Genomic DNA, 25,863 nt, shown 5'->3' with positions numbered 1-25,863 from the left:
AATTCTGTGGTTCAGGTTGTGCAGATTGTTGTGTTAATCCTCAAATCAGTTTTATAGGTATGCAGGATGGTTTAGTGTTGATCTGCCTGTATTTCTTGTATGTGAGACACAAAAAAACTTCCATGTTGTTCCGCTATCTTGGCTTCTCCCTATTATTATTATTTTTAATGTTTATTCATATTTGAGAGACAGAGAGAGAGAGAGTACACGTGTGGGGTGGGGTAGGGGCAGAGAGAGAGGGAGATACAGAATGCAAAGTAGGCTCCACGATCTGAGCCCAGAGTCTGACGTGGGGCTCAAACCACCAACCATGAGATCATGACCTGAGTCGAACTCAGATACTTAACCAACTGAGCCACCTGGCATCCCTATCATTATTATTACTTTTTTTTTTATCTCCCACCATGTACATCAGAGGTATCACAGAATCACTGATATATAGTGAGGTTAGACTGATGTACAAATCACTTTCTACCTTTCTGCCTTAGTTTCCTCAATCCTAAGATAATAGTAATGTCTATTTCATATTCTTGTTTTGAAAGTGAAATAGTTATATATAAAGTCCTTATTTCTTGGTATATAATAACTACTAAATAAATATAAACTATTTTCATCATTGGCATTATTATACTAGTATTATTTTCCTTTGTTCTCTATAGTATAAGTGACAGCCTATGTTCTGAGATTGTCATGGTTTACATTATAGTCAAATGCTTAAGCACTGTGGTGTCTTCACAAAACACAAATGTCTGAGTATTTGCCATGATGTCACATATTGGGTCATTGCCATCTGTTTCTGGACCATTCCATGTCAGCTTATTTTATAATTTCTTAAATATTATACCAAATCTACTTTAGTAAGTATTATTCTATGGCTTTCTCTACCTACTATTTCTAACTTCTTCTATAATATATGTGCATCATGTTTATCTGGTATGTTCATATGCCATGGTTTTTGTATATGACATAATCATGTCTACTGTTATAATGAGATTGCCATTTTCTGTTACAGAAATGTTTATGTAGCAAATTTATTTTGAACTTCCTTTTTATGACTTCCCATTATTGGCTCTCAGCATATATTTTGAAGTTATTTGATTGTAAGTTAGAAGCTCAAGTGCCAGTGATGTTTGTTAATACCCCGTTGCTATTTGAGTATATATGCTTTTGCACACAAATTACTATCCCTTCATTGTAGTTTTTTTAAATCTTATACCATATCCATGTGAACAAGCTCTAAACCTGGATTCCTTTAAGATTTTGATAATTCACCATGCTTTCCACATACTCCATATGATATATCACAGTTTTCTTAGCACGAATCATTATCATTTTATCCTGTACGGTGAATGTTATCTTCTGTACCTTAGACCATGCATTAGCTTATTCATGTTGTTTTTCAGGTCCTGTACTGAGGTATTCTTCTTTTCCATCACTACTATATGCTCCTATACCATCTAACTATATCATGGCTAAGAGCTCATTTCACAGTTTTCTGAGAATCATTATGATTGTATAGTGTTCATTGTCTCATTTTGCCTCATTGCTGTTTATTCCTTCATATATCAATAACTGCCTGCACTTGGGTGATATATATCTGCTGTCTCCTCCTGTATAATAACTGTCAGCTTGTTCACAAGGCTTTCTGATTGTGCCTCATAGTCAAATGCTGAGACTCTAGTATTGCATCTTCATCATGCACTCTGGTCATTTGGTTATGCACCGTGGGATCATTTGCATTAATTCCTTTAGATCCTGGACCAAAGCCATTTTTTAAAACTCATGTTCCATGTTTTTATCACATAGTAGCATTTGTAATTACCTCTATATTATATCCATTTATTCCTGCTCCATTGCAGTTTCTTCCTGTTTCATAAGTTTAGTTATGTTCTGAAGTTGTTTGGTATGTATCAACGGTCAAATTCTCACATGTGAATAATGCTAGAGAGTATAATGGTAAGTGAAATAAGTCAGTCAGATGCTAGAGAGTATAATGCTAAGTGAAATGAGTCCATCAGAGAAAGATAAATAGCATATTATTTCACTCATATGTGGAATTTAAGAATCAAAACAAGGGAGCAAAGGGGAAAATTTGATATTCATGTGCCTTTTTGATCTATGCCAGGGTAGTCCCTTTTACACTGTATATTACCCTCTATTTCTGGACCAAACTCATTTCATTCATGTTTCGTGCATATTTAATTCATCCAACACATATACTTCAGTAAACAGATCATTAGTATCATTCCTTTCTGTCTTAAGTTGTAGAGGTGTACTTATTTACTATGTGCTTGAACCATGATTGTGTACACCAGGCCTGAGAATGAAGTACTATAAGCATTAGATAACTGACTCATGTACCATGATTGCCTACTTTTCTATCACTATTCTACTCCTCTTTCATGTCCAGATTCATGCCTTTAATCATGTGTTGTGGGGTTGTTTGAGTGTACATCATGATCAACTGCTCAAACTTTAGTAGCTGTTCATGCACCATGGGTACTTGAGCATGTACCAGTGTACTCTGGCTCAAGTACTCTGGCATTGTTCCATCTGCTCATGAAGCAAATTTCCACAGTGGTTGTTTCATTATTAGTGTATAGAAATGCAACAGATTTCTCTAGATTGATTTTGTATTTTGTGACTTTGCTGAATTCATTTATCAGTTCATGTTTTTGTTTTGTTTTGTTTTGTTTTTCTGGAGGAGTCTCCTTGTGATCCCTGTATCTCTGGAACACGCTCTGAGCTGAGTAAATAACTGTCCCTTTCATATGTCTAGCATTGGAAATTGTGGATAATGGGTATGTGTGTTATCAACTTTACAATCTAATGCCAAACTTTTCTCTAAGGAGTTTGTTCCATTTTAGACCTCCACCAACAGTGTGGGAGAATTCCTGTTGCTTCAGATCTTTGTCAAACTTGATATTTATGAGATTGTAAATTTTCTGTCAATCAATGAAGGTGTAATGAGAATTTATTATGGCTCTAATTATTATTTCCATGATTACTAATAAAAGAAAGCACTTTTACTTAAAGGTTAACAACAATCTGTAGTTCCTCTTTTATGAAGTACCTCTTCAAGTCTTTTATCCATTTTTACTACTGGATTTTCTCTCTTTTTCTTATGGTGTTATAAGAATTCTTCATATATTTTATATAATGTTTCTTTAGCAAGTACATGTATGTTGTGTGACAAGAATATACCATTCTGTGGTTGTTCTTTACTCTTTTTCTTACATCTTTTGATGAAAAGAGTTCTGAACTTAATATACTCTGTCTTATTAATTGCTTTCTTTATAATTAGCACTTTGTGTACATTTAAGAAATACTTTCTTACTTCAAATTTATGAATAAGTTCACTTCTATTATTTAGTCTTATACTTTTGACTTTAATGTTTAAATCTTCAACCACCTGTAATAAATTTTTGTACACTATGGATAAGATCACAATTTAATTGTATGAGGTATGAAAATAACCAATTGTCATAGCACCATTTATTGAAAATGCTGTATTTACCAGATAACTCTTCAGTGCTACTTCAGTCATAGATCAAATGTCCAGATATGCCTAGATTTGTTTCTGAAGTCACTATTCTGTTTTTCTTTCCTGTCATCAATACCCTTCTGCCCCATTATAATTTTTAAAATCAGTCTTGATATCAATAGAGCAAGTCCTTTCACCTTATTCTTCTTCAAGACTTCAAAATATGTTCTTGGCCCTTTGCATTTCCATGCAAAATTTTAGAATCAGCTTGTCAAGATTAACCAATCTATCATTCAAAAAATAAATTGACCAGTATTGACAACTTGACAATATTGTGTTTAAAGTTGTATTTCTGCATTTATTTAGGTCTTTATACTGTCTTTGCCATTTTATACTTTTATCTTACGGAGGCTTTGTACATCATTTTTTAGATTTATTTCTAGATCTAGGTGATTCTTTTATTTTTAATTGAAGTATAATTAGCATACAGTATTATATTAGTTTCAGGTGTGCAATATAATGTTTCAACAATTCTATAAATTATTCAGTATTCATCATGATATGTGCTTTTAATCCCCTTTATCTATTTCACCTATCAGCCCCAAACCACCCCCCATCTGGCGACTACAAGTTTATCCTCTGTATTTAAGAGTCTGGTTTTTGTTGTTGTTGTTTGTTTGTTTGTCTCTTTTTTCTTTGTTTTGCTTTTTTTTTTTACATATGAGTGAAATCATATGGTATTTGTCTTTCTCTATCTGACTTATTTCACTTAGCATTATACCCTTTCTGTCCATCCATGTTGCTACAAATAGCAAGATCTCATTCTTTTTTATGGCTGAGTAATATCCATTGTGTGTGTGTGTGTGTGTGTGTGTGTGTGTGCGCGCGCGTGTGTGTGTGTACACACACGCACCGCATCTTCTTTATCCATTCATCTATGGATGGACACTTGGGTCACTTCCATCTCTTGGCTATTGTAAATAATGCTGTAGTAAACATAAGGGTGCATTTATCTTTTCAAAATAGTGTTTTTGTTTTCTTTGGATAAATATCCAGTAGTGGACTTACTAGATCATATGGTACCTCTTAACTTTATGGTATTACATATGTAATTTTAAAAATTAAGTATATAATTATTTATCTTTAGAGTTTAATTTATTTCTGGGTATTAATTTTTCATTCAGCTATTTTTATTAAGTCTCTCACAAATTCCAATAATTTATCTGTTGATTATCTAGGATTTTCTGTGTACATAGTCTTATCATATCCAGGTAATGAGTTTTGTTTCTTCCTTTCTATCTCTTTTCTTATTCTTATTTTCTTCTACTATCTGGGACTTTTAATAGAAGGTAGAACAGTAGTTGAATCATGTTCCTGATCTCAAAAGGACAATTTTTATAATTTCTCTTTTTGGTATGTTGTTTTCTATAGGTTGATTTGTCAATACCCTTCATTAAATCAAAGGAATCTCCTTCTAGTCTTATGTTATTACGTTATGTTGTTATGGTTATGTTGTTATGGTCATAACTTTAAAAAAATTATTGAGGGTAACCTGGGTAGCTTACTCAGTTCAGCATCCAACTTCAGCTCAGGTGATAATCTCACTGTTCATGGATTCAACTCCCACGTTGTGGCCTGTGCTGACAGCACTGAGCCTGCTTCAGATTCTCTGTCTCCCTCTCTCTCTGTCCCTCCCCCCACTCATGCTCTCTCTCTCTCTCTCTCAAAAATAAACAAACATTAAAAATCTATTGATGTAGGGTCGCCTGGGTGGCTCAGTCAGTTAAGCGTCTGACTTCAGCTCAGGTCATGACCTCACAGTCTGTGAGTTCGAGCCCTGTGTCAGGCTCTGTGCTGACAGCTCAGAGCCTGGAGCCTGCTTCAGATTCTGTGTCTCCCTCTCTCTCTGCCCCTCCCCTGCTCATGCTCTGTCTCTCTCTGTCTCAAAAATAAATAAAAACATTAAAAAAAAGTGTTAAAAAATCTATTGATGTAGATGAATTGTATTAATTGATATTCTAATATTCAACAAATTTTGAATGCCTAGAATAAACCCAGTTGGGCCATGATATATTATTCATTTTAGGTATTGGATATAATTTACTAAATTTCCTTTGGAGTTTTGCCAGTAATTTTCTTTTCTCATGCTGTCATTGTCAGGGTTTGGTATTAAGGTTATGCTAATCTAGTAACACAGATACAGGGATGTTGCATCTTTCATTATTTTTTGGATAAATTTACATATAATTTACATTATTTCTTCCTTGAATATTCAGCAAGCCTCACTGGTTAAAGCATCTAGCCTTGGGTTTTTTTGGGGGGGCATTTTTTTTACTACTATTTCAATTTATTTACTGCCTACAGAACTATTCATTTTCTCTAATTTCTTCCTGATCCTGTTTTAGTAAGTTATATTTTTCTAGGAATTTGTTCATTTCACCTAAATCTTCAAATGTGTTACCATAAAGTTGTTCAACTACATTCATAATCTGTTAGTTATTTCACTGAATCGACTTTTGGCTTTCTTAATCATTTCTTTTATAAATTATATTCTATTTCAAAAATTGATGCTCATGTCTTTATTAGTATCATTTTTCTCTATGGGCTTATTTTGGTTTTCTTATCCCATTAAGTTTTTTTTTTCTTTTTGATATACGTATATAAGGCCACATGTTTTCCTTAAGTACTGTTAGCTGCATGCCATAAGTTTTAATAGTCATTTAGTTATGGTACACTTATGATGTTATAATTTGTATTTTGATTTTATTTTTTGATGAGTTTCATATATATATATATATATATATATATATATCCATTATATATATCCTATATTATTTTAATCATTTCAAATTTGTTGTAAGTTTCTTTATAGTCTTGTAAATTTTTGTAAATATACCTAGTGAGAGGATACCTGGGTGGCTCAGTCGGTTAAGCATTTTACTCTTGATTTTGGCTCAGGTCATAATTTCATAGTTCCTAAGACTGAGCCCTGTGTTGGGCTCTGTGGGGACAGTGTAGAGCCTGCTTGGAATTTTCTCTTTCCCTCTCTCTCTCTGCCCCTCCTGTCCCTTCTCTCTCTCTCTCTCAAAATAAATAAATAAACATTTGAAAATATATCTAGTGAGATTAAAATAATGTATATTTTTTGCCACCAATGGATATACTATTCTATATATTTCCATTAGGTCAGATTTGTTACTCATCTTGTTAAAGTCTTTTATCTATCCTGATTTTTTAATGTTTATTTATTTATTTTTGAGAGAGAGAGCATGTGCGAGTGGGGAGGGACAGAAGTAGAGGGAGAAAGAGAATCCCAAGCAGGACCATGCTATCATTGTGGAACCTCACATAGAGCTTGATCCTACCAACCATGAGGTCATGACCTGAACCCAAACCAAGAGTCAGATGCTCAACGAACTGAACCACCCAGGTGCCCCCAAAATTGTCAACTTTTAATGCTTTCTATGTATCCTGCCTGTTTTTTCTTTTGTTTCTTATTTGGATTGGTATTTCTTAAGTTATTTTATTTTTTCTCTCCTCTTCTGGTGTAGAAGATAGGTAATCTGTTTCTATTTATATGTAGTATGTGTACTATTAAGACATACACTTTAGTTTTCAAAGCCTTTTTATTTCCAGAAGTTATATTCTGTTCTTTTTCAAGTCTCCTAGTTTACTATTCATAATGTTTTGTTATATTCAGATATTTTAAGCTTTTTCCAGTATAGATTATATAGTTTTTTTCACCATTTGTGTCTGATAGGAAATATATCTTGAATCGTATTAATCCCAAGCCAGGAAGCCTCAAATTTTAGAAGTATCCCTCTAAAGGAGAAGCCTACAAGAGAGATAGAGTAGAAATGGTTGGAGGTGTAGTATAACTAGCATGGTAACGTGGAGCTCAAGGAATTTCAGAGGATGAGGTTTTTATCAGTGCTAGAAGGAGGGAGAGGAGGAAAAGGGAAATAAATAAAGGAGGGAGGGAAGGTAGAAAGAAGTTTAATCCAATAGGTGCTCTAAGATGTGGTTTATACCAAGATTATTGGTGATCACTGACATAGCAGTTTTAGTGAAATGATCACACTGAGATAATAGTTTCATTAAAGTGGTCAAAGAAGAAGGTAGAAAATAGTTTATAAAATAATAAATAGAAGAGGAGTAAGTTGAGATTAACAATTGTGAATTACCCATTTAAAAACCTTGATAGAGAAAGGGAAGAAGATAACTAAAAATGAACATATTAATAGGATATTTTTTTTAGGATGAGAGAAACTTGATTATATTTATAGTCTAAAAGAGAGTCTAAAATCTAAGGTTGACAGGTAATCTTTAAAGGGACAGGTTAATATTACTTTCTGAAATGAATAGAAGAGAAAGTAAGTATAAGTATAAAAATGAATAAATTTTATAGGTTGGGACAGGGCTGATGTCTTAAATTGGGTCCCACAGAAGCAGGTTGTGAGATTAGGATTTATGTGAAAATTATTTATTAAGAAGCATTCCCCAAAAAAATCTATAGAGGAGTGGAAAGTGGAGCAAGGAAGGGAAAGAGAACAAGCAAGAATATGTCAAGCCAAGTATTATGAGACAGTGTTAGTCTCATCTCAGTTTTGTCCCCATTGGGATGCTATAGTATTTGAACCTCTGCACATGCCAATCCTGGTTAAGGGCTATTCTATGTTGGTGACTCAAATTTCCAGGCACTTCTGATTTTCAATTTGCACAGACAAAAGTGGGTTTCAACAACCGGAGGATAGTCCTTAGACAAAGAGATGAAGATGGTACTTGTTGAGAGAGTCAGTGTATATGAAACTGATAAAGAGATTTAAAAGGATATAAGTAAAGCACTGTTAGTGTCTCCTATGGATGTTTTGTCCTTGATAATCTTGGATTTTTACTAAAGAAAATGCAAATTTCCTTGGATATATAACTTGGGAAAGAATGACAAAAGTTTAGAACAGTTGAGAAGAGTAGGGAAGAGAGCTGATTCATGACAGATCAAAAAATCATATAATGGTGCTGGCATTGGAGACAGGTTTGTCCTACAGCTGATTTGCATGATTGTGGAATTTTCTTAAGCATCACTCACCAGTCCAAGGGAACACAGATTTTTTTCATTGGTCCAAAGAAGTATTTCTGGGCAAATACAATGGAAGTTCAGATATATAAAGTGCTGGTAAAAGAGTGATTTTTTATTTGGTTCAGCCTTGAAATGAAAAGAAGTAACACTATGCAATAGCAAGAGACTAGAAGATGATGGAAGGACCAATAGACAACACTAATTTCAAAGAGTGAATAGAATAGAAGTAATATTTAAAAACTAGAAGAATAACAGAATGACAGAAAGTAGAGATACTGTAGTTTAACACTTGTGATGTGTGAGTAATTATGCATAAGATACAGAATGTGTCTATGGGCACAGATCTGCCATACTGGAAAAGAAGAGAAAGTCATGGGGATTGTGTAGGTCAAATAATCATGATAGATACATTATCAACATCAATAATGAAATACTGAAGATGATGGAAGGACATAAAAAGTGTGAGCTGAACACTGTTTTTGAGTCAGTGTGAAAATGCTACAAGGAGGTTGACAGAAGACTAATGAAGGCACAGAGTGATACAGATAGGTGGCATGAACCTCAAATGACAAGGAGTGTGTGCACACAGAGGAGGAATAATTTCAAAGTGGCATCGAGGATATGAGACAATTCTGATCCTGTCCCTCAGTTGCATAATGTATGGGAATGTGCGCATCTACACTGAAGAGGAAAGTTATTGAAGTAGTGTTTTTTTAAAATGTTTATTTATTTTTGACAGAGAAAGACACAGAGTGTGAGCAGGGGAGGCAGAGAGAGAGAGAGAGAGGGAGACATAGAATCTGAAGCAGGCTCCAGGCTCTGAGCTGTCAGCACAGAGCCCGATGAGGGACTTGAACTCACAAACCGTGAGACCATGACCTGAGCCGGAGTGGGATGCTCAACCAACTGAGCCACCCAGGTGCCCCAGTGAAGTAGTGTTTTTGATGTCAACCCAAATCCATTTATAGAAAGGAGAAAGGGAGATCTTTCTGTTCAGAGGTTGAGGACATAGGATCATTTGTTTTCCATAAAGTGAAGGATTGAAAAAACATGGGGAAAAGGCTTTAGGAGGGAAAGATAGTCTTAAGAATATATCTCTGGGAAGAAAAAGATGTCTAGAATAGTGTAGGCATGAACTCCGGAAAGTATTTTCTCTGTTTTTCAACAAATATTTTATTGAGTAGTTACCATGTGCCAGGCACTGTTCTGTGGCCCAGAAAAAGATATAATGTTTCTGTACTAATACGGCTTATATCTAGTGGGGGAAACAGAGAATAAATATACAAGGTAATTTTATGCAGAGCTGTATCCTATAAAAAATGGAACTGGGTAAGGGAGTAGAGAGAAATGAGGAAGAAATATGCAGTTTTAGATAATAGTAATCAGGGAAAGTTTCTCTGAAGTGCTGACACAGGACTAGAATCCTAAAAAAAGTGAAGGAGTGAACCAAACTGATATATTGAGGAAGAGCATTTATCACAGAGGGAAGAACAAGTGCAATGCCCCTAAGGCAGGAACATCTTGGGCGTTTTCCAGGAATAGTAGGAACATCAGTTTAACCTAATATGAGTAGGGAGAAAACAAGTAGAAAGAGGTGAAATTCAGAGTTAGGCAGTGTACAAATAAAATATATTCTTATAGGCCATGGCAAGTACTTTGGATCCAATGAAAATGTACATAAAAATTGAGAATGGGGTGATATAATCTGATTTATATTTGAAAAAAAAAACACCTCATTCTGGCTGCTGTGCAGAGAATGCACTGTAGGGGGCAGGAGAGGAAGCAGAGAGACCAGTTGGGAGGCTACTCTGGGTGTAAGAGATGATGGGTTATACCAGCTTGTGGGCACTGGAGGTGTTAAGAAGTGGTCAGAGTCTGAATCTGTCTTGAAGTCACAAGGATAAACTGATGGTTTGGATGTAGGTTATGGAAGAAAGAAATCAAAGGATAGATGTGGATTGGATATAGGTGAATTTGACATGGGGTGTGTATGAGAAAGGAGTTCTTGGTCTAGTGTTCTTCTCTTCATTTGATTTTTGGTTGTCTTGTTGACTGCTGTATTCCCAGCACCTAGAACAGTGCCTGGTATGTAAATGGTGCTTCAGAACTTTTGAATGAATGAAAAGAGTGGTTTCAGTGGAGTAATAGGTGAAAATACCTGACTGGTATAAGTGGTGTGAGAGAATGAGAAGTGAGGAAGTTGAGATAGTGATATCAAAAATTATTAAAATGAGTTACCATAAAAGGAAGAAAACATGTTAGGAAAGGGTTGGAAGGGAATATAGGTCAAGGGAAGGCTTTCTTTTTTAAATGATGGATGATATTATATCATTTTTTATGCTACAGGGAATGAGTCAGTGGAGAGGAGAAAACTGATAAGTGTGGGAGAGATAAAAAAAATCACTGAAGTAAAATCCTTGGGCAGGAGACAGGGAATGAGATCCAGGGCACATGTGGAAGGGATAGTATTCAATAACAGCACAGACACCCCTGGTAACAATGGGGAAGGTAATGTATATGGCTAAGATCCAGATAAGCCGGTATAATTGATATTAAGAAAATGAAGCCTTCTGATTGTTTTACTTTTCTTGGTAAAATAAGAAGCAAGGTTGTATTCTGAGAGTCTAGGAGGGGAGTTACTGGAGACTTAAAAGAAAGTAAAAAAATAATAATAGCTGTTTCAGAGAGTGGAAGAGTAAATTTTTTTTGGCAAATGTAAAAGGATCATGGCACATTTGAATTATGGTGAAGAAAAATTTAGACAGACCAGTCAAGCATAATTATGCATTTTTCTCCAGCTATATTTAGCTGCTCATTTGCAGGCAAAAGGATGGATTTAACCAGGGTTTATGTTTTTCCAGGAAATTACAATAGAGTAAGAGAGAAGCAAGTGTGTTGAAGATACATACCAGAGAATGGTTTTAATGATATTAATTATGAACTATGTATGTAACCCAAGTACAGCAAGAAAGGAAGTAGGAACATGAAGGTGATAATGGGCAATTTAAAGGTGGCAGGATCAAGGGATTAAAGTTTAGGAGTCTAAAAGAATTGACAGTATAAAGGTACTGAATGAACAGTGTTGTAAAGATGTGGTCAGATAGTTATTTGAGATCATGGATTTGTAATGGCAAGATTTAGGATATGACCATAAATGAATGAGTGACTGGATTATGGTGAAGCTGAGGCTCATTGGACAGCAAGAGGTCAAGGAATTGACCTGTAGCTTACAGTGACCAAGGATTGCTATATGTTAAACATAATGCTTAATTCTACCTGTGAATTATGTCATTTAATTCTCATAACACTCGTCTACGGTACTATTGTCATTATCAACATTTTATAGATGAGAATGCTAAGTCAAATCATTCATTCAATGTCAGATTTCTGTGTGGTATATCAAGAATTGGCACTAAGATGTTTCTGGCTCCCAAACTTTTAATAATGGCTGTGCTTTGAAGCTAAGTGGAATTATATGGCCTCAAATGAAACTCTTGTGACACACTGAGGCAAAGAAATGTGAGAATTGGCTTTGTATTATCTGAGTAGCAGCTTGGGATGCCTGTTCAGGTAAAGTAGTGGCAGATAGTGCCTCATAGCATCCAACAGGGGAGTTGGTTGGCAGACTATCAGTATCTGGTAGTTTCTAGACACTGAGGTAAACAATATTTAGGAATCCTAACTGAAGAATATGCTGTAACAGTGCCTTGTACATAGTAGGTGCTCAAAAGTTTGTGATAAAATGAATTTATATTTGGACAGGATTTAGCAGCAGACTCATCCTGGTAACAAGTCTTTATCCAGGCATCTTATGTATATTATTTAATCTTTAGAATTCTTATGAGGATTGTTATCCCCATTTTACATGAAGAAGGAAGTCTTTAAAGCCTAACACAACTAGTATTTGGTAGTACTAGTAGTCCCTTGATCTGGTGGGTTCCAAAGCCTATTCTATACACTATCCTTTATACTATCTTACCTCATTTATGGATGTGACTTTTGCAAAATGACATTCATTAATTAACTATTTATTAAGTATGCATTATTTATCAGGCATTCTTCTATGCATTGGGCATATATCTGTGAATAAAACAAGCAAAATGTCTTGTCCTCATTGATCTTATATTCTACTGGAATAACAGACAATAATAAAAATATGAAATATATATTAGAAGCACAAATGAGGAAAAATAGAGCAGGCAACTGCATAGGAAGTATCTGGGATGTAAGGAAGGATTGAAATTTTAGGCAGGGTGGTCAGGGAAGACCTCAATGAGAAAGGTTATAGTTGAACAAAAACAGGAAGTGAGAGAAGGAGCAAAGTATCTTGAAATTAGATGGAAGAATATTCCCAGTAGAGGCAATAGCAGTTGCAAAGGCCCTAGAGCTGGAGCATGGCTGGAATATCCAATTGGCAGCAAGGGGGCCATGGTGGCTGAAGTGGAGTGAGAGAAAAGGGTAGTAGAGGATAAGGTTAGCCAGCTATTTGGAGATTAGATCATATAGGTCTTTGTAGATCATAACATGGCTTTTGATCTGGGAAGAAATTGGAGGATTTTGAACAGAAGAGAGATGTGATCTGATCTAACACTATTAAAGTTCACTCTGTTATATGTATAGAGAAAAGACTGTAAGAGGAGCAAGGACAGAGTCAACAAGCCCAGTTAAGAGGCTTTTACAATCATATAATGAGCCAGAGTCATAGCAGCAGAGGTGACAACCAGTGGTTTTATTCTGGATATGTTTCTTTTTAAGTAGAATGCCAATGAGATTTTCTGATGGATTGGATGTGGAGTATGACACAAGAGGAGTCAAGATGACATCAGAGTTTTTACTCTGGGCAAATGGAAGGGTAGAATTACCATTACCTGAGATGGCAAAGACTATAGGGGGACTTTGTGTGTGGAGGCAAATGAATATCTGAACCTCAGATTTTAACATGTTAGGCTTAATATACTTCTCAGTAATCTTAGTACAGATGTGGATTGCAGAGATATCTGATATAGAGATATTAATTTACAAGTCATCACCTTATAGATAGTATTTCTCTCTGATTTGTTACTTGTACTCTTTAGCTCTTGAGCAGACTCAATTGGTTCAGTAACCGTTTGCTATTTTGGCTGTACAATCACGTATTATGGTGCCTTAAGCATGTGTCAAAATTGTGTGTTCATGTACCACAGACAACTCATTCTAACACCACGATTATCTTAGCCTGCACACGGGTTGTCCCTCCTATTTCATAGTCAGTCTGCTCCTATTACAGGCATCTGCTATTAAGCCCATGGTTATCTGAATATGCTCATTGGTTGTAAGTTCATAGGTCATTGGTGTTTATCCATGTGCTGTACTTATATAAGCATACATCATGTTTGTGTACTTTTGCAATGTGGCCTGGCTTCTTTACACTAACTTTAAAACTAGTATTAGGTTTACACTCTGTTCATGCAGCATAGTGGTTTAAATAGCCATGTTATTATGTGATGTTTCCTTGCTGTAATTTTCACTTTATTCACTATGGTTGTATATGCTATATTTCTTTGTTCATATGCTATAAATAGCTATTTATTCACTATTGATCATGATAACTAAAAATATCAGTTCTTCATTGTGGCCACTTGCATCTGTGTCTTAGCCCTTTACTCTAGTGAAAAAAAAAAATTGAGCATGTCTGTTTACTTTTGCACCATAGCCTTCTGTTCTGCACCATGCAGTCCACTTGGCTAGCATGGCCATCTGCTCCTAAACCATGTCACTTAATTCCTGATCATGGTTGCTATGATACACACACTGTGTATGCACACATAATGGTTAAGAACTGTTATACAAAATACCTCTTCACACACATCATGGTTGTCTAAGTATACTTTAGTTGTCTCCAGCTAAAGGCTGTAGCTGAAGGCTCTTTAAGTGTTACAGTTTTTAGTTTATGCACCATGGTCACTTGAAAATTCACCAAGCTTGTCATAAGAATTTTAAGGGTCTGATGTCCTACAGTCCTTGTTTGTGTTTGTTTGATGGTCATCTGAGCATGTGTCATGGATGTATGTTCATTTAATGTTAATATCTGCTAATGTGCCACATTTTTCTATATAAATACAAGGGCTGGGGCTGGTTTTGTACATATTTGATAACTTTCTAAGCTACCTGTTCCAGTAGCATTTTTTTTAATTAAAATTAATTGTGGTAAAAAAACACATAACAAATCTTAACCATTTTTATTTTTTATTTTTATTTAATTTTTTAATGTTTATTTATTTTTGGGAGACAGAGAGAGAGAAAGCCTGAGTAAGGAAGGGGCAGAGAGAGAGAGAGGGAGACACAGAATTAGAAGCAGTCTCCAGGCTCTGAGCTGTCAGCATAGAGCCTGACACTGGACTCAAACTCATGAACCATGAGATCATTACCTGAGCTGAAGTCGGACACTTAACCAACTGAGCCACCCAGGTGCCACAAATCTTAACCACTTTTAAATGTACAGTTTATTAGTGTTAACTATATTCACATTGTTGTGAAATAGTCCAGTGGCATGCTTTTGATCATGTATAATGTCTTAAGGAAGTGTTTATGAAGGCCCTGTTCTCTTGTTCAGTGATTATTAGGCTCATGTGCTATGGTTTTCTGACACATACTATGGTCAAATGGTTTTATGCACAAATGTATTCACATGAATTATAATAAAATGTTTATTAACAAAATGTTATGGTAGTTGGAGGACACATATTATGTCTAATCTCTTCTGTAGGTGATGGCTATCTTCTCATAGTTATGTGAACATGTACCTTAGTCCGAGTTCATATAAAATTGTCTTTTATGCATCATATGATATATCATAGTTTTCTGCTTCTAAATCATGGACATTTGCTTCTGCATCACTGGCATCTATTCATAGTGTGAGAACTAAAAATAAATGCTTGTCTACCATAATCATAATCCATAGTATATAGTAGGATAGTATAGTTGAAACACACATACTGAGTCTCCTTGCTCATGCAGCATGGCTGTCTTGTCATATACTCAGGATTATTGCTCATGTACTTATGTTTTCTGAGCATCCATCATAGTTCTGTCACATATTCCATGGATTATTTTTGCAATTTGGCGTTCATATACGATACCAAGTCTCTTTGTCCTGTACAGCAATTGTTAATTTTGTATCATGATTATTTGAGCATTAACATTTATCATGTAATCATACAACATTAGATTATGCTAAAGAACTATAGATGTTCAAGCATATATAATACTGTTCACACGATAGATGTTTCTCATGCCCCAGAATCATTGGTTCGTGCACCATAATTTCTTACTTATATGCTATGGTTTTCTGAATTGTATGGTTTCTGTTCATTTCTGTAAAATGACCATCAACTCTTGTACAGTTAATAAATCATGAAAGTCACAGCCCATATACTAAATTGAACATAAAAAATTGCTGTTTTTGTAAAGCAAACATTGTCAAATATTGGCAATTTTTTATGACACAATCTAATGTTATGACTATTTCTATCTGTAATGTGGACATTTCTTCATGTCAGAAGTTCATCTTTTCCATATCATAATTTTCTATGCCTGTACCAGATTCTGTTGAGGGAGACCCATAGTTGGTGTATTAAATTAAGAATGTGCAGGGGTGCCTGGGTGGTTCAGTTGGTTAAGTATCATGACTCAGGTCATGATCTCGTGAGTCATGAGTTCGAGCCCCACGTCGGGCTATGTGCTGACAGCTCGGAGCCTGGAGCCTGCTTCGGATACTGTGTCTCCATCCCTCTCTGCCCCTCCCCCACTCATGTTCTCTCTCTCTCTCTGTCTTAAAGTAAATAAACACTAAAAAAATTAAAAAAAAAATAAAAAGAATATGTGGATTATGACCTGATAAACGAAGAGGCATGAACCACCCACACAAGGTCAACAGGTAGCTCCCTCAGCACACAAGCTTCTATTTTGCAAAAGTGAAAACCCTGGGGTTGTTTTGATTTGCAGGTGCAGTTTTAATACATTCACACAAAAGAAATAAAGTCACAAGATTCATTTACTTACAAATCCCAGAACAGGGAAGTAGAATGAGCTGGGGGAATGTCAGTCCTCCATCCTAGGTCACAAGCTAGCAGGAGATAAAAAGCAAGGTCACAAGTACTTGTTACTTATGAGGTGGTTGGGATGGAGATCACTAACTTTTTGTGGGCTCAATTCTAAGTGGTTATTTGAAAAGATGCTGTGGGAAAAGCAAAGCAGGAACTTCTGGTAGAAATCCTAAGCTTGGGTCGTTATCTAAATATCCAGACTTGGGGTGCCTAGATGGCTCAGTCAGTTAAGCGTCTGACTCTTGATTTTGGATCAGGTCATGATCTCATGGTTTGTGAGATTGATCCTGTGTCAGGCTCCAGGCTGACAGCATGGAGCGTACTTGGGATTCTCTCTCTCTGTCCATCCCCCTGCCCCCACTCTCAAAATAAATGAATAAATTTAAATGTCCAGATTCTGGGTATGAGCAGGGTTGCCGTAGTATAAAATGCCTAGGCAGCAACTCAAAATAGATGTTTTCTCATCACAAAGATTCAAGAAGACAATTGAGTATAGAACATAATGTCTGTTTTTTGGGGGGTGGGATAAATTTAAAAAGACTTGTTCTTTATCTTCTTATCAACCACAATAGCTCTCCACTAAGTATCTGTTTTACATATTAGTCCCTTGCATAAACTTTCCTTGGAAAAATAGTTTTATATCCTTCTATTCTCACTGGAAGTGAAACCACTGATAGGATTTAAAGAGTATGGTATTGGATCAGAATTAGGTATCATTCAAGTGGTCAGTGTCTTAGACTCAAGCCATAAGGTTCATAGATGGCAAGAAAGTGCCACTTTACACTGTTTTCAAACCCCATGTCTTAGGTAAACACCCACCAGTCCAGAGTTCATAAAATAGCCTTGCACATAGGCAACTCTAAATAACATAATTCTATCATCACTATAATTTTCTTACCTTTTTAAGAGTCATCTGTACCAAGAGGACATGCTTGGATTTCTTCTTTATGTTGTGGCTTCTATATGGGGCTGACTTTGCTCTCAAATATCTCTTTATGGGGAAACATTACATTTCTATTCAAGAGCCATGGTGTTTCATCATTCATCATTTTCTAAACCTGATTCAGAGGAAACAGTTCATCTACTCCAAGCCCTTTGATACTTTGGAAAGTTGCTTAATTTTATCAAATGAGAATCACTCCCAAAAATGCTATAAAGAGATTTCAGGTCTTAAAATTCTAATATCACCTACAATGTTACACATTATGTTAACTATGGCAAAGGCATTGGAGGAAAATGAAGACATGGAAGATTATTTTAAATTCTTGAATTATGAAAAAAGTAACTGCAGCTGAGAGAAGACAGGGAAAGAGATGAAACTAACCTATGACTCCAAATTACTGATTTAGAGCTCTTTACTCTTTCTTGAATGGACTTTGGAATATTCAAGAAAGCAATATGTTGGGAGTAAATTTTGGTGGCATTGATGAACTGGGGAAAGGGAATTGTCTCAGTAATCATTTAGTAACTGGATACTAGGGAAGTTAAATGGCTCTAATAGAGTTGAATAAAATATTTTTTCCCGGTTTCTTTTTTGTCTTCTACCCCTTCTCCTTCCTCTTTTCCCTGAACATGAATCTCACAGGTCTCTCCAAGTTGGTGCCTAAGAAGATGATAGTTACACAAATGAGTCACTTCTACACAAGCAGCCTTGGGCTTCTTTTCCTGATTAATACTTTTCCTGGAACAACTGGCCAAGGGGAATCAAGACGACAAGAACCTGGGGACTTTGTGAAGCAGGATATTGGCGGGTAAGAATGTTTGACTCCTAGAACAAAAGAAAACTGTGACAAATTCTTGCCTTAGACCAAAACTTTTGATTTTTTTTCTCAGATGAACTTAGGTACTCCTGTTCCTGATGCTAAGACATTACATTGTATTTTAAAAAACATCTTCATCTCAGACTCTCAAGGTAGAAATAGATCTCAAAGGTCTTTTTGAGTAACTCTCTAGCCCATGTTTAAATTCCCTCTGTAACATCTTAAGAGCAGTTCTCTCCAACCATTTGCATTCAGTTGTCTCTTTTCTCTGTTAGATCTTGTCCCTTTTTATTGGCTCTGTCCCATTGGCTAATGTCCCATTAGCATTTAAATGTGATCATGGGGCGCCTGGGTGGCGCAGTCGGTTAAGCGTCCGACTTCAGCCAGGTCACGATCTCGCGGTCCGTGAGTTCGAGCCCCGCGTCGGGCTCTGGGCTGATGGCTCAGAGCCTGGAGCCTGTTTCCGATTCTGTGTCTCCCTCTCTCTCTGCCCCTCCCCCGTTCATGCTCTGTCTCTCTCTGTCCCAAAAATAAATAAAAACGTGGAAAAAAAAATTAAAAAAAAAAAAAATAAATGTGATCAAGAACCTCCCATGTTAAGTTTTAAAATCCTCCCTCCTAATAGTGCCTTAAATCCTTTCTCCTGTTTCCAGTTGTACTTCTTGAAGAAGTAGTTTTTTTTACCCTTTACATACTCACCTCTCATCCATTCTTCCACTGCTGCACTCTGACTTCCAACCCCACGACTCTAATGCAATATCTGCAACCAAGGTGGCCAATGTTGGCTCTGTTACTAAAATGAACATTTGTCTGTTCTTATATTATTCAACATTTTAACTTTTTTTAGTATCATGTAGCAACATTCAAACTTGTTGATTCTTCCCTCCCTCTTTAACTCCCTTTTCTTGTGAAATAACACACACACACACACACATGCATAAAATAGAAATAAGTGGTTTAAGAATAATTCCTTCTTTTACTTCAGAGACAATTTCCGTTTCTTAGATTAAGTTCTCTAGAATCAGGGCCTGAGACAAGGATTCAAAAGCATATAATTTATAGAGAGTGTGCTCAGAGAAACTTGTAAGGAAGCAAGGAAAGTAAGGTTGGGAAGGGGAAAAAGTAAAGGAAAGATGTGATTTCATTTGAAGTATAGCCTCCATTTGACCCATGGGAATGAATGGCACTACAGATTTGGCCTACATTCAGGCAAGGGGCCTGGACTTCTGTAGACACTTCTTAATCAGCCATTGCCCGTGGGCTGCCTGGAGGAAGGCATAACCTCCCCAGTATTTTCAGGTGAGGTGATTTCCTTCAGCCAATGTTAATACTTGAAGTAGCAGAGGGACAGTTTCACTGGTCCAGTAAAAGAAGGCTGGACATAGTACCAACAGTAAATAATACACCTGTTTTTTTTCATACTTTTATGGCTATGCTTTCTATAGTATTTTCCACAATATTACACAGCTGTATTAAAAGCTTTTGTGATATAAAGATCTTTTGTAGTCTTTTTGGTAATCTTCTTTTCCTTTGTTCATCACTAATGTGTTGATGTTTTTCTTTATTTTGTTTTAGGTGTTCTTACCATACAGACTCTGAGTGATTTAATCTATCTCCATGACATCATAACCTTCTACATATGCCTATGACTCTTATCTTAATTGTCACTCCTAATTTCTCTTGAATGTCAGACCTCTATATTTATTTATTGGACATGTCCACTTGGCTGTTCCATAAACTCCTTGAACTACGTATGTCCAAAGTAGTCTCATCATCTCCATCTCTCTCCCCCACTCTTAACAATAACAAAGCAACAAACAAACAAACAAACATGATATGCTCCTCTTCCAGTTTCCTTATTTTAGTCAATAACACTACTATGCACCCCATTGCTCAAGCCAGAAACTTGGAATCATCTTTGCCACTTTTCTACCCTTCACTTTCTATATTGAATTATTCATCAAGATATGTCATTTCGACCTCCCACATCTTTGGATTCATTTACTTTCCTCTAACTTTTCTGCTACCACCCTAGTTTAGCCCAATATTGTCTTCCATTTGGACTACTGTAAGAGTCTCTAGTTGGTCTGGGGCACCTGGGTGGCTCAGTCAGTTAAGCGTCTGACTTTGGCTCAGGTCATGATCTCACTATTCGTGAGTTCAAGCCCCGCTTCCGGCTCTCTGCTGACAGCTCAGAGCCTGGAGCCTGCTTCAGATTCTGTATCTCCTCTTCTCTCTGCCCCTCCCCTGCTCATGCTCTGTCTCTCTCTGTCTCTCAATAATAAATAAACATTTAAAAAAAATTAAAAAAGGAGTCTCTAGTTGGTCCTACTTCCTAACATCTTGCTCCCACCCAAACTAACCTCTACTCTGTAGCCAATATTTTTTCTACAATGCATGTTGAGTCATAGCTATTCTGTTTAAAGTCATTTAATTGCTTCCTATTGTCCCTAGACTAATGTCCAAATTCCTTTACATGATTTTATAAGGCCCATTGTAACCCAGCCTCCTCCCATCTTGGCAGTCTTATTTCTTAGTCACCAAACTGTGTTCCTCAAGTGTATTAAACTTCTTTTGATTTTAAAACTCCATTTCATTCAGAGAATATTATTATTAGAAATGATCCTCTTAGCCTTGAAATATTTAAGTATTACACAAGATCTCTTATTATTTGGTGGTATCTTTTGTGTTGTTGTTTTATACTTGGCTACTGTCCCATATTCTTGGAAGTATGTTCCTAATTATTTTTGCAGAGTTGATTATCTTAATACACTGAGTCTTTCTGTCTATCAGCATTTTCAACAGTAATTCCTGGGGCTGAGGGCTACAGACCTAGACAAATATGTCCTTAGAAACTTGGCCAATGAAGCTCTTTTTGTTTTTCACTCCAGACTGGAAATATAGACTAATTCTGTTTTATTAACTCCTCATGAATCTGATTTCATTGGGCCATGAGGGATGGAAGTTCTAAGTACATGAACTTTATTTTTTTCAAGTGTTAAAGTCTTTTAAATTGTAACTCTGAGAATAAAGTTCTTTTAAAAATGTATTGCATTGTTTCTTATAATCTTAAATACAAATTTTGAAAGAAAATAGTCTCTTGGTGACTTTATGATCATCATGAAGAACATTCATTATGTTAATTCTATGTTCCTATTTTTCTTTTTGTGTCTCGATGCTCAGTGTGAATTGCAGCCTCTCCTGCTTACAGTTTTTTTTTTTTACATCCTATTGATTCTTAGAAAACCAGATAGCCAAAACTTTTAGTAATTATATTAAAGAGGAGGCCAAGAAATCCTCCTTGAAAAAGCTAAGAGAAGTGATTGGATTTAATACAAGGGCATTAAAATATTTTTTGTGGGGGTTGCTTTCTTCCAAGTCCAGGACAACTGATGTTTTGGAGGGATGAAACTAGTAAAACCTTGGCTCTAAATATTAAGGTCGGCACTGCATTTGTATTTGCTATAAAATAAGAAACCAATATAACTTTAAAATATGCGGTATACATTGCTAGTTCTGATACTTACCAAAGCTGCTTCTTTTTGTCTACTTGTTTTCAAAACTTCTTAATGATGTTTTTTGTGTGTTGAAAAAAAAATCCATTTGCTGTATTATTTTATCCACTTCTTTTTTACTTCAAGTTTTTATTTAAATTCCAGTTAGTTAACATATAGTGTAATATTAATTTCAAGAGTAGAATTTAGTAATTCATCACTTACATACAACACCCAGTACTCAACACAGAAAGTGCCCTCCTTAATACCCATCACATATTTAACCACTCCCCCTGCCCTCCTCCCCTCTAGGAACCCTCAGTTTGTTCTCTATAGTTAACAGTCTTTTTTATGGTTTGCCTCTCTGTTTTGTTCCTCTATGTTTATCAGTTTTGTTTCTTAAATTCCACCACCTATGAGTGAAATCGTATAGTATTTGTCTTTCTCCGACTTATTTTCTTTAGCATAATACACTCTAGCTCTATCTACATCCTTGCAAATGACAAGATTTCATTCTTTTTTATGGCTGAGTATATATATATATATATATATATATATATATATATTCCCAACATACTCACTCTCTCTCTCTCTCTCTCTCTCTCTCTCTCACACACACACACACACATAAATAAATAAATAAATAAAACATTAAAAAATAAACATTAATTTTTTTTTAATAAAAGAAGAACTAGCTCTTAGTTTCATTGATCTTTTCTATTGTTTTTCTGATCTCTACTTTGTTTTTATTCTGATCTTTGTTATTTCCTTTCTTCTGCCAACTTTGGGCATAGTATGTTATATTTTTAATTCCTTGAAGTTGTTTATTTGAGATCTTTCTTATTTCTTAATCTAGGCCTTTATCACTATAAATTTTTCTCTTAGAACTGCTTTTGCAGCATTTCCTATATTTTGATATGTAGTGCTTCCATTTTTGTTTGGTTCAATATATATTTATTTCATGTTTGATTTCTTCTATGTTGTTCAGAAACATATTTTATCTCCACATATTTGCAAATTTTTCAGGTTTCGTCCTGTTATTGATTTCTAGTTTCATGCTGTTGTGGTAGAAAGATAGTTGATATAATTTAAATATTCTTAAATTTTAAGACATTTTCTGACCTGTGATCTATCCTGGAGAATATTTTATGTAAACTTAGAAGAATATGTATTCTGCTGCTGCTGGATGGAGTATTCTGTACCTATTTTAGGTACATTTGGTTGAAGGTGTCATTCAAATCCATTTTTTCCTTATAAACATTGGGGTACAAGTGCCCCTATGCATCAGCACTCCTGTATCCCTTGGGTAAATTCCTAGCAGTGCTATTGCTGGGTCATAGGGTAGATCTATTTTTAATTTTTTGAGGAAACTCCATACTGTTTTTCAGAACGGCTGCACCAGTTTGCAATGTTTATAGCAGCACTTTCAACAATAGCCAAATTATGGAAAGAGCCTAAATGTCCATCAAGTGATGAATGGATAAGGAAGTTGTGGTTTATATATACAATGGAATACTACTTGGCAATGAGAAAGAATGAAATATGGCCTTTTTTAGCAATGTGTATGGAACTTTAGAGTGTTATGCTAAGTGAAATAAGTCATACAGAGAAAGACAGATACCATATGTTTTCACTCTTATGTGGATCCTGACAAACTTAACAGAAACCCATGGGGGAGGGGAAGGAAAAAAAAAGAAAAAAAAAAGAGGTTAGAGTTGGAGAGAGAGCCAAAGCATAAGAGACTCTTAAAAACAGAACAAACTGAGGGTTGATGGGGGTGGGAGGGAGGGAAGGGTAGGTGATGGGCATTGAAGAGGGCATCTTTTGGGATGAGCACTGGGTGTTGTATGGAAACTAATTTGAAAATAAATTTAATATAATAAAAAATTAAAAAAACAAACTTGAATTTAAATACATAAGTTTATTTTAAAAAAGAGGGAAAGTAAGAAGCATTGGCAAATACTTGGAAAAATTGGATCCCTTTTATATAGTTGGTGGGAATGGAAAATGGTGCAGCTACTGTGGAGAACAGTTTGCCACTTCTTCAAAAAGTTAAACATGGCATTTCCATATGACCCAGCAATTTCACTACTAGGTGAATACCAAGAAGAATTGTACACTCATTTTCACAGCATCAATATTCACAATAGCCAAAAGCTAGAAAATGCATAAATATCCATTAACAGATGAATGCCTAATAAACAAATTGTGGTATATACATATAATACAATATTATTCAGCCTCAAAAATGAAGTACTGAAATATGCTATCATGTGGATGAACCTGGAAAACATGTTAAGTGAAAGAAGCCAGACACAAAAGACTATATATTGTATGATAACATTTATATGAAATATCTTGAATGGCTAAATCCATAGAAATAGAATGCAGTTTGGTGGTTGCCAGGGGCTGCAGGACAGAGAGAATAACAAGCATGTGCTTAATGTTTACATGATTTTCTTCTGGGGTGATGAAAATTTTTTAGATTTATGTAGAGGTGGTAGTTTCCCAACATTGTGAATGTATTGAATGCCACTGAATTGTTCACTTTAAACTGGTTAATTTTATGTGAATATCACTTCAGTTAAAAAGAAATGTTTTAAAAAGGGTTTAACAGAATAACCCTATGACTTAGCATTTCTACCCATAGATATCTCCCCAAGAGAAATGGAAACCTATGTCCGCACAAAAATGTGTACAAAAAGTGCCTGTCTTTCAAAAGTGTCTCTTTACATTTTCAGAAGTTTTTTTTTTGGGGGGGGGGGCGGCAGAGAAAGGAATGAACAACCCTCAATGTATATGGAGCTTTACCATTTGCAAAGTGAATTTTTGTTCATTGTATTATTTACTTATTTCTTCCATAAACTTTCTAAGGTAGGAAATTATTATCCCCATCTTACGAGGAAATATGTTACACAATCAGTTATTGGCAAGGCCAGGACTAAAACTCTGCTCATTTGACCCTAATCCTATGGACTTACCACTATTCCATGATTAGAACTAAAAAATTGACTAAATCAACCTTACCTACACATAGTATATTAGTAACGTGATTTTAATGTTTAAATGATGGATTATTGATATTAAATCCAACTGGTAATAACAGAGATGAGACAAAACAGTCATGGGTGCATCAGTTTTATCAACCTAATAAGTATATGACTTTGAAGAATTTCTTCCTCTCATCAGTGTCTTAGGTGCTTCATCTGTAAAATGAAAAAAAAATGTATGATCTCTAAGGCTCTCCCATAATCCTGATATACCATGATTCTTTGTTGTTCTCCCAAACTCCTTTGGATTGGAACAAACTAGAGCATTTTTAGCTTGTTGCAGTTGAGTTATTGAAGAAGAGAGTTCTGACTTGGTTCTAGATTAAACCATGTTCCAGTTCCCCATGAAATAATTTAGTGCACTTTAGGAGAAAAAAAATAGCAGTAACCAAGGGCAAAATCATAGAGAAATCTATTGAAATTTGTATTAGAGTGATATTTAGCAATGATTTTTTTTTTACTTAAAAGTTTAAAAATTATTAGTGTAGAATGCTGCTAGCATAATTAACACATCGGCAATGAATGGAAATGCATTGTCATGGAAGTTAGTATTTTAGTAAGAGAGGTGGCATAGTGTATTGGCCTCATATTCAAGAATTCTGGTCCCAAATCTTAGCTTTTCCATTAACATTCAGGGTGGTTAAAAATTATGTTCAGGGGCTTTAGAATTCCCATCTATCAATCCACCTGGAGTAAATAATTTCTGAAGCCCTTTATAGCTCATCTATGACTCTGTGAGAATTCTCCTTTCTATCTGCTTTCAGTAATCCAAGAAATTGTTTTTCATACAATTTATTGACCTATTTCCTAGAAATCAAATTAGGCTAATCACAGCTAAGAGTCCCCACAGTGAAAGTTGAAGGATAATGAGAAAGTGGTGTGCACAAAATCAGTTGAGCCTCTCTCTCCACAGC

At 35.5% G+C, this 25,863-nt stretch overlaps 1 protein-coding gene across 1 annotated transcript in view; it reads left to right on the top strand.

Moving 5' to 3' along the window:
- Window positions 1–25,863, top strand: part of GABRA3 (gamma-aminobutyric acid type A receptor subunit alpha3) — a 337,898-nt gene that overhangs the window by 88,553 nt on the left and 223,482 nt on the right. The window contains exon 2 of the mRNA XM_045471027.1: window positions 18,231–18,396. Coding sequence (XP_045326983.1) covers window positions 18,257–18,396 — 140 coding nt within the window. The 5' untranslated portion in view covers window positions 18,231–18,256. The remainder of the gene's footprint in view (window positions 1–18,230; window positions 18,397–25,863) is intronic.

This window comes from Leopardus geoffroyi, chromosome X (genome assembly GCF_018350155.1).
Source record: "Leopardus geoffroyi isolate Oge1 chromosome X, O.geoffroyi_Oge1_pat1.0, whole genome shotgun sequence".
Lineage (NCBI taxonomy): Eukaryota > Metazoa > Chordata > Mammalia > Carnivora > Felidae > Leopardus > Leopardus geoffroyi.
The sequence above is the reverse complement of the archived record's forward strand: the minus strand, read 5'-3'. Positions and strand labels throughout refer to the sequence as shown.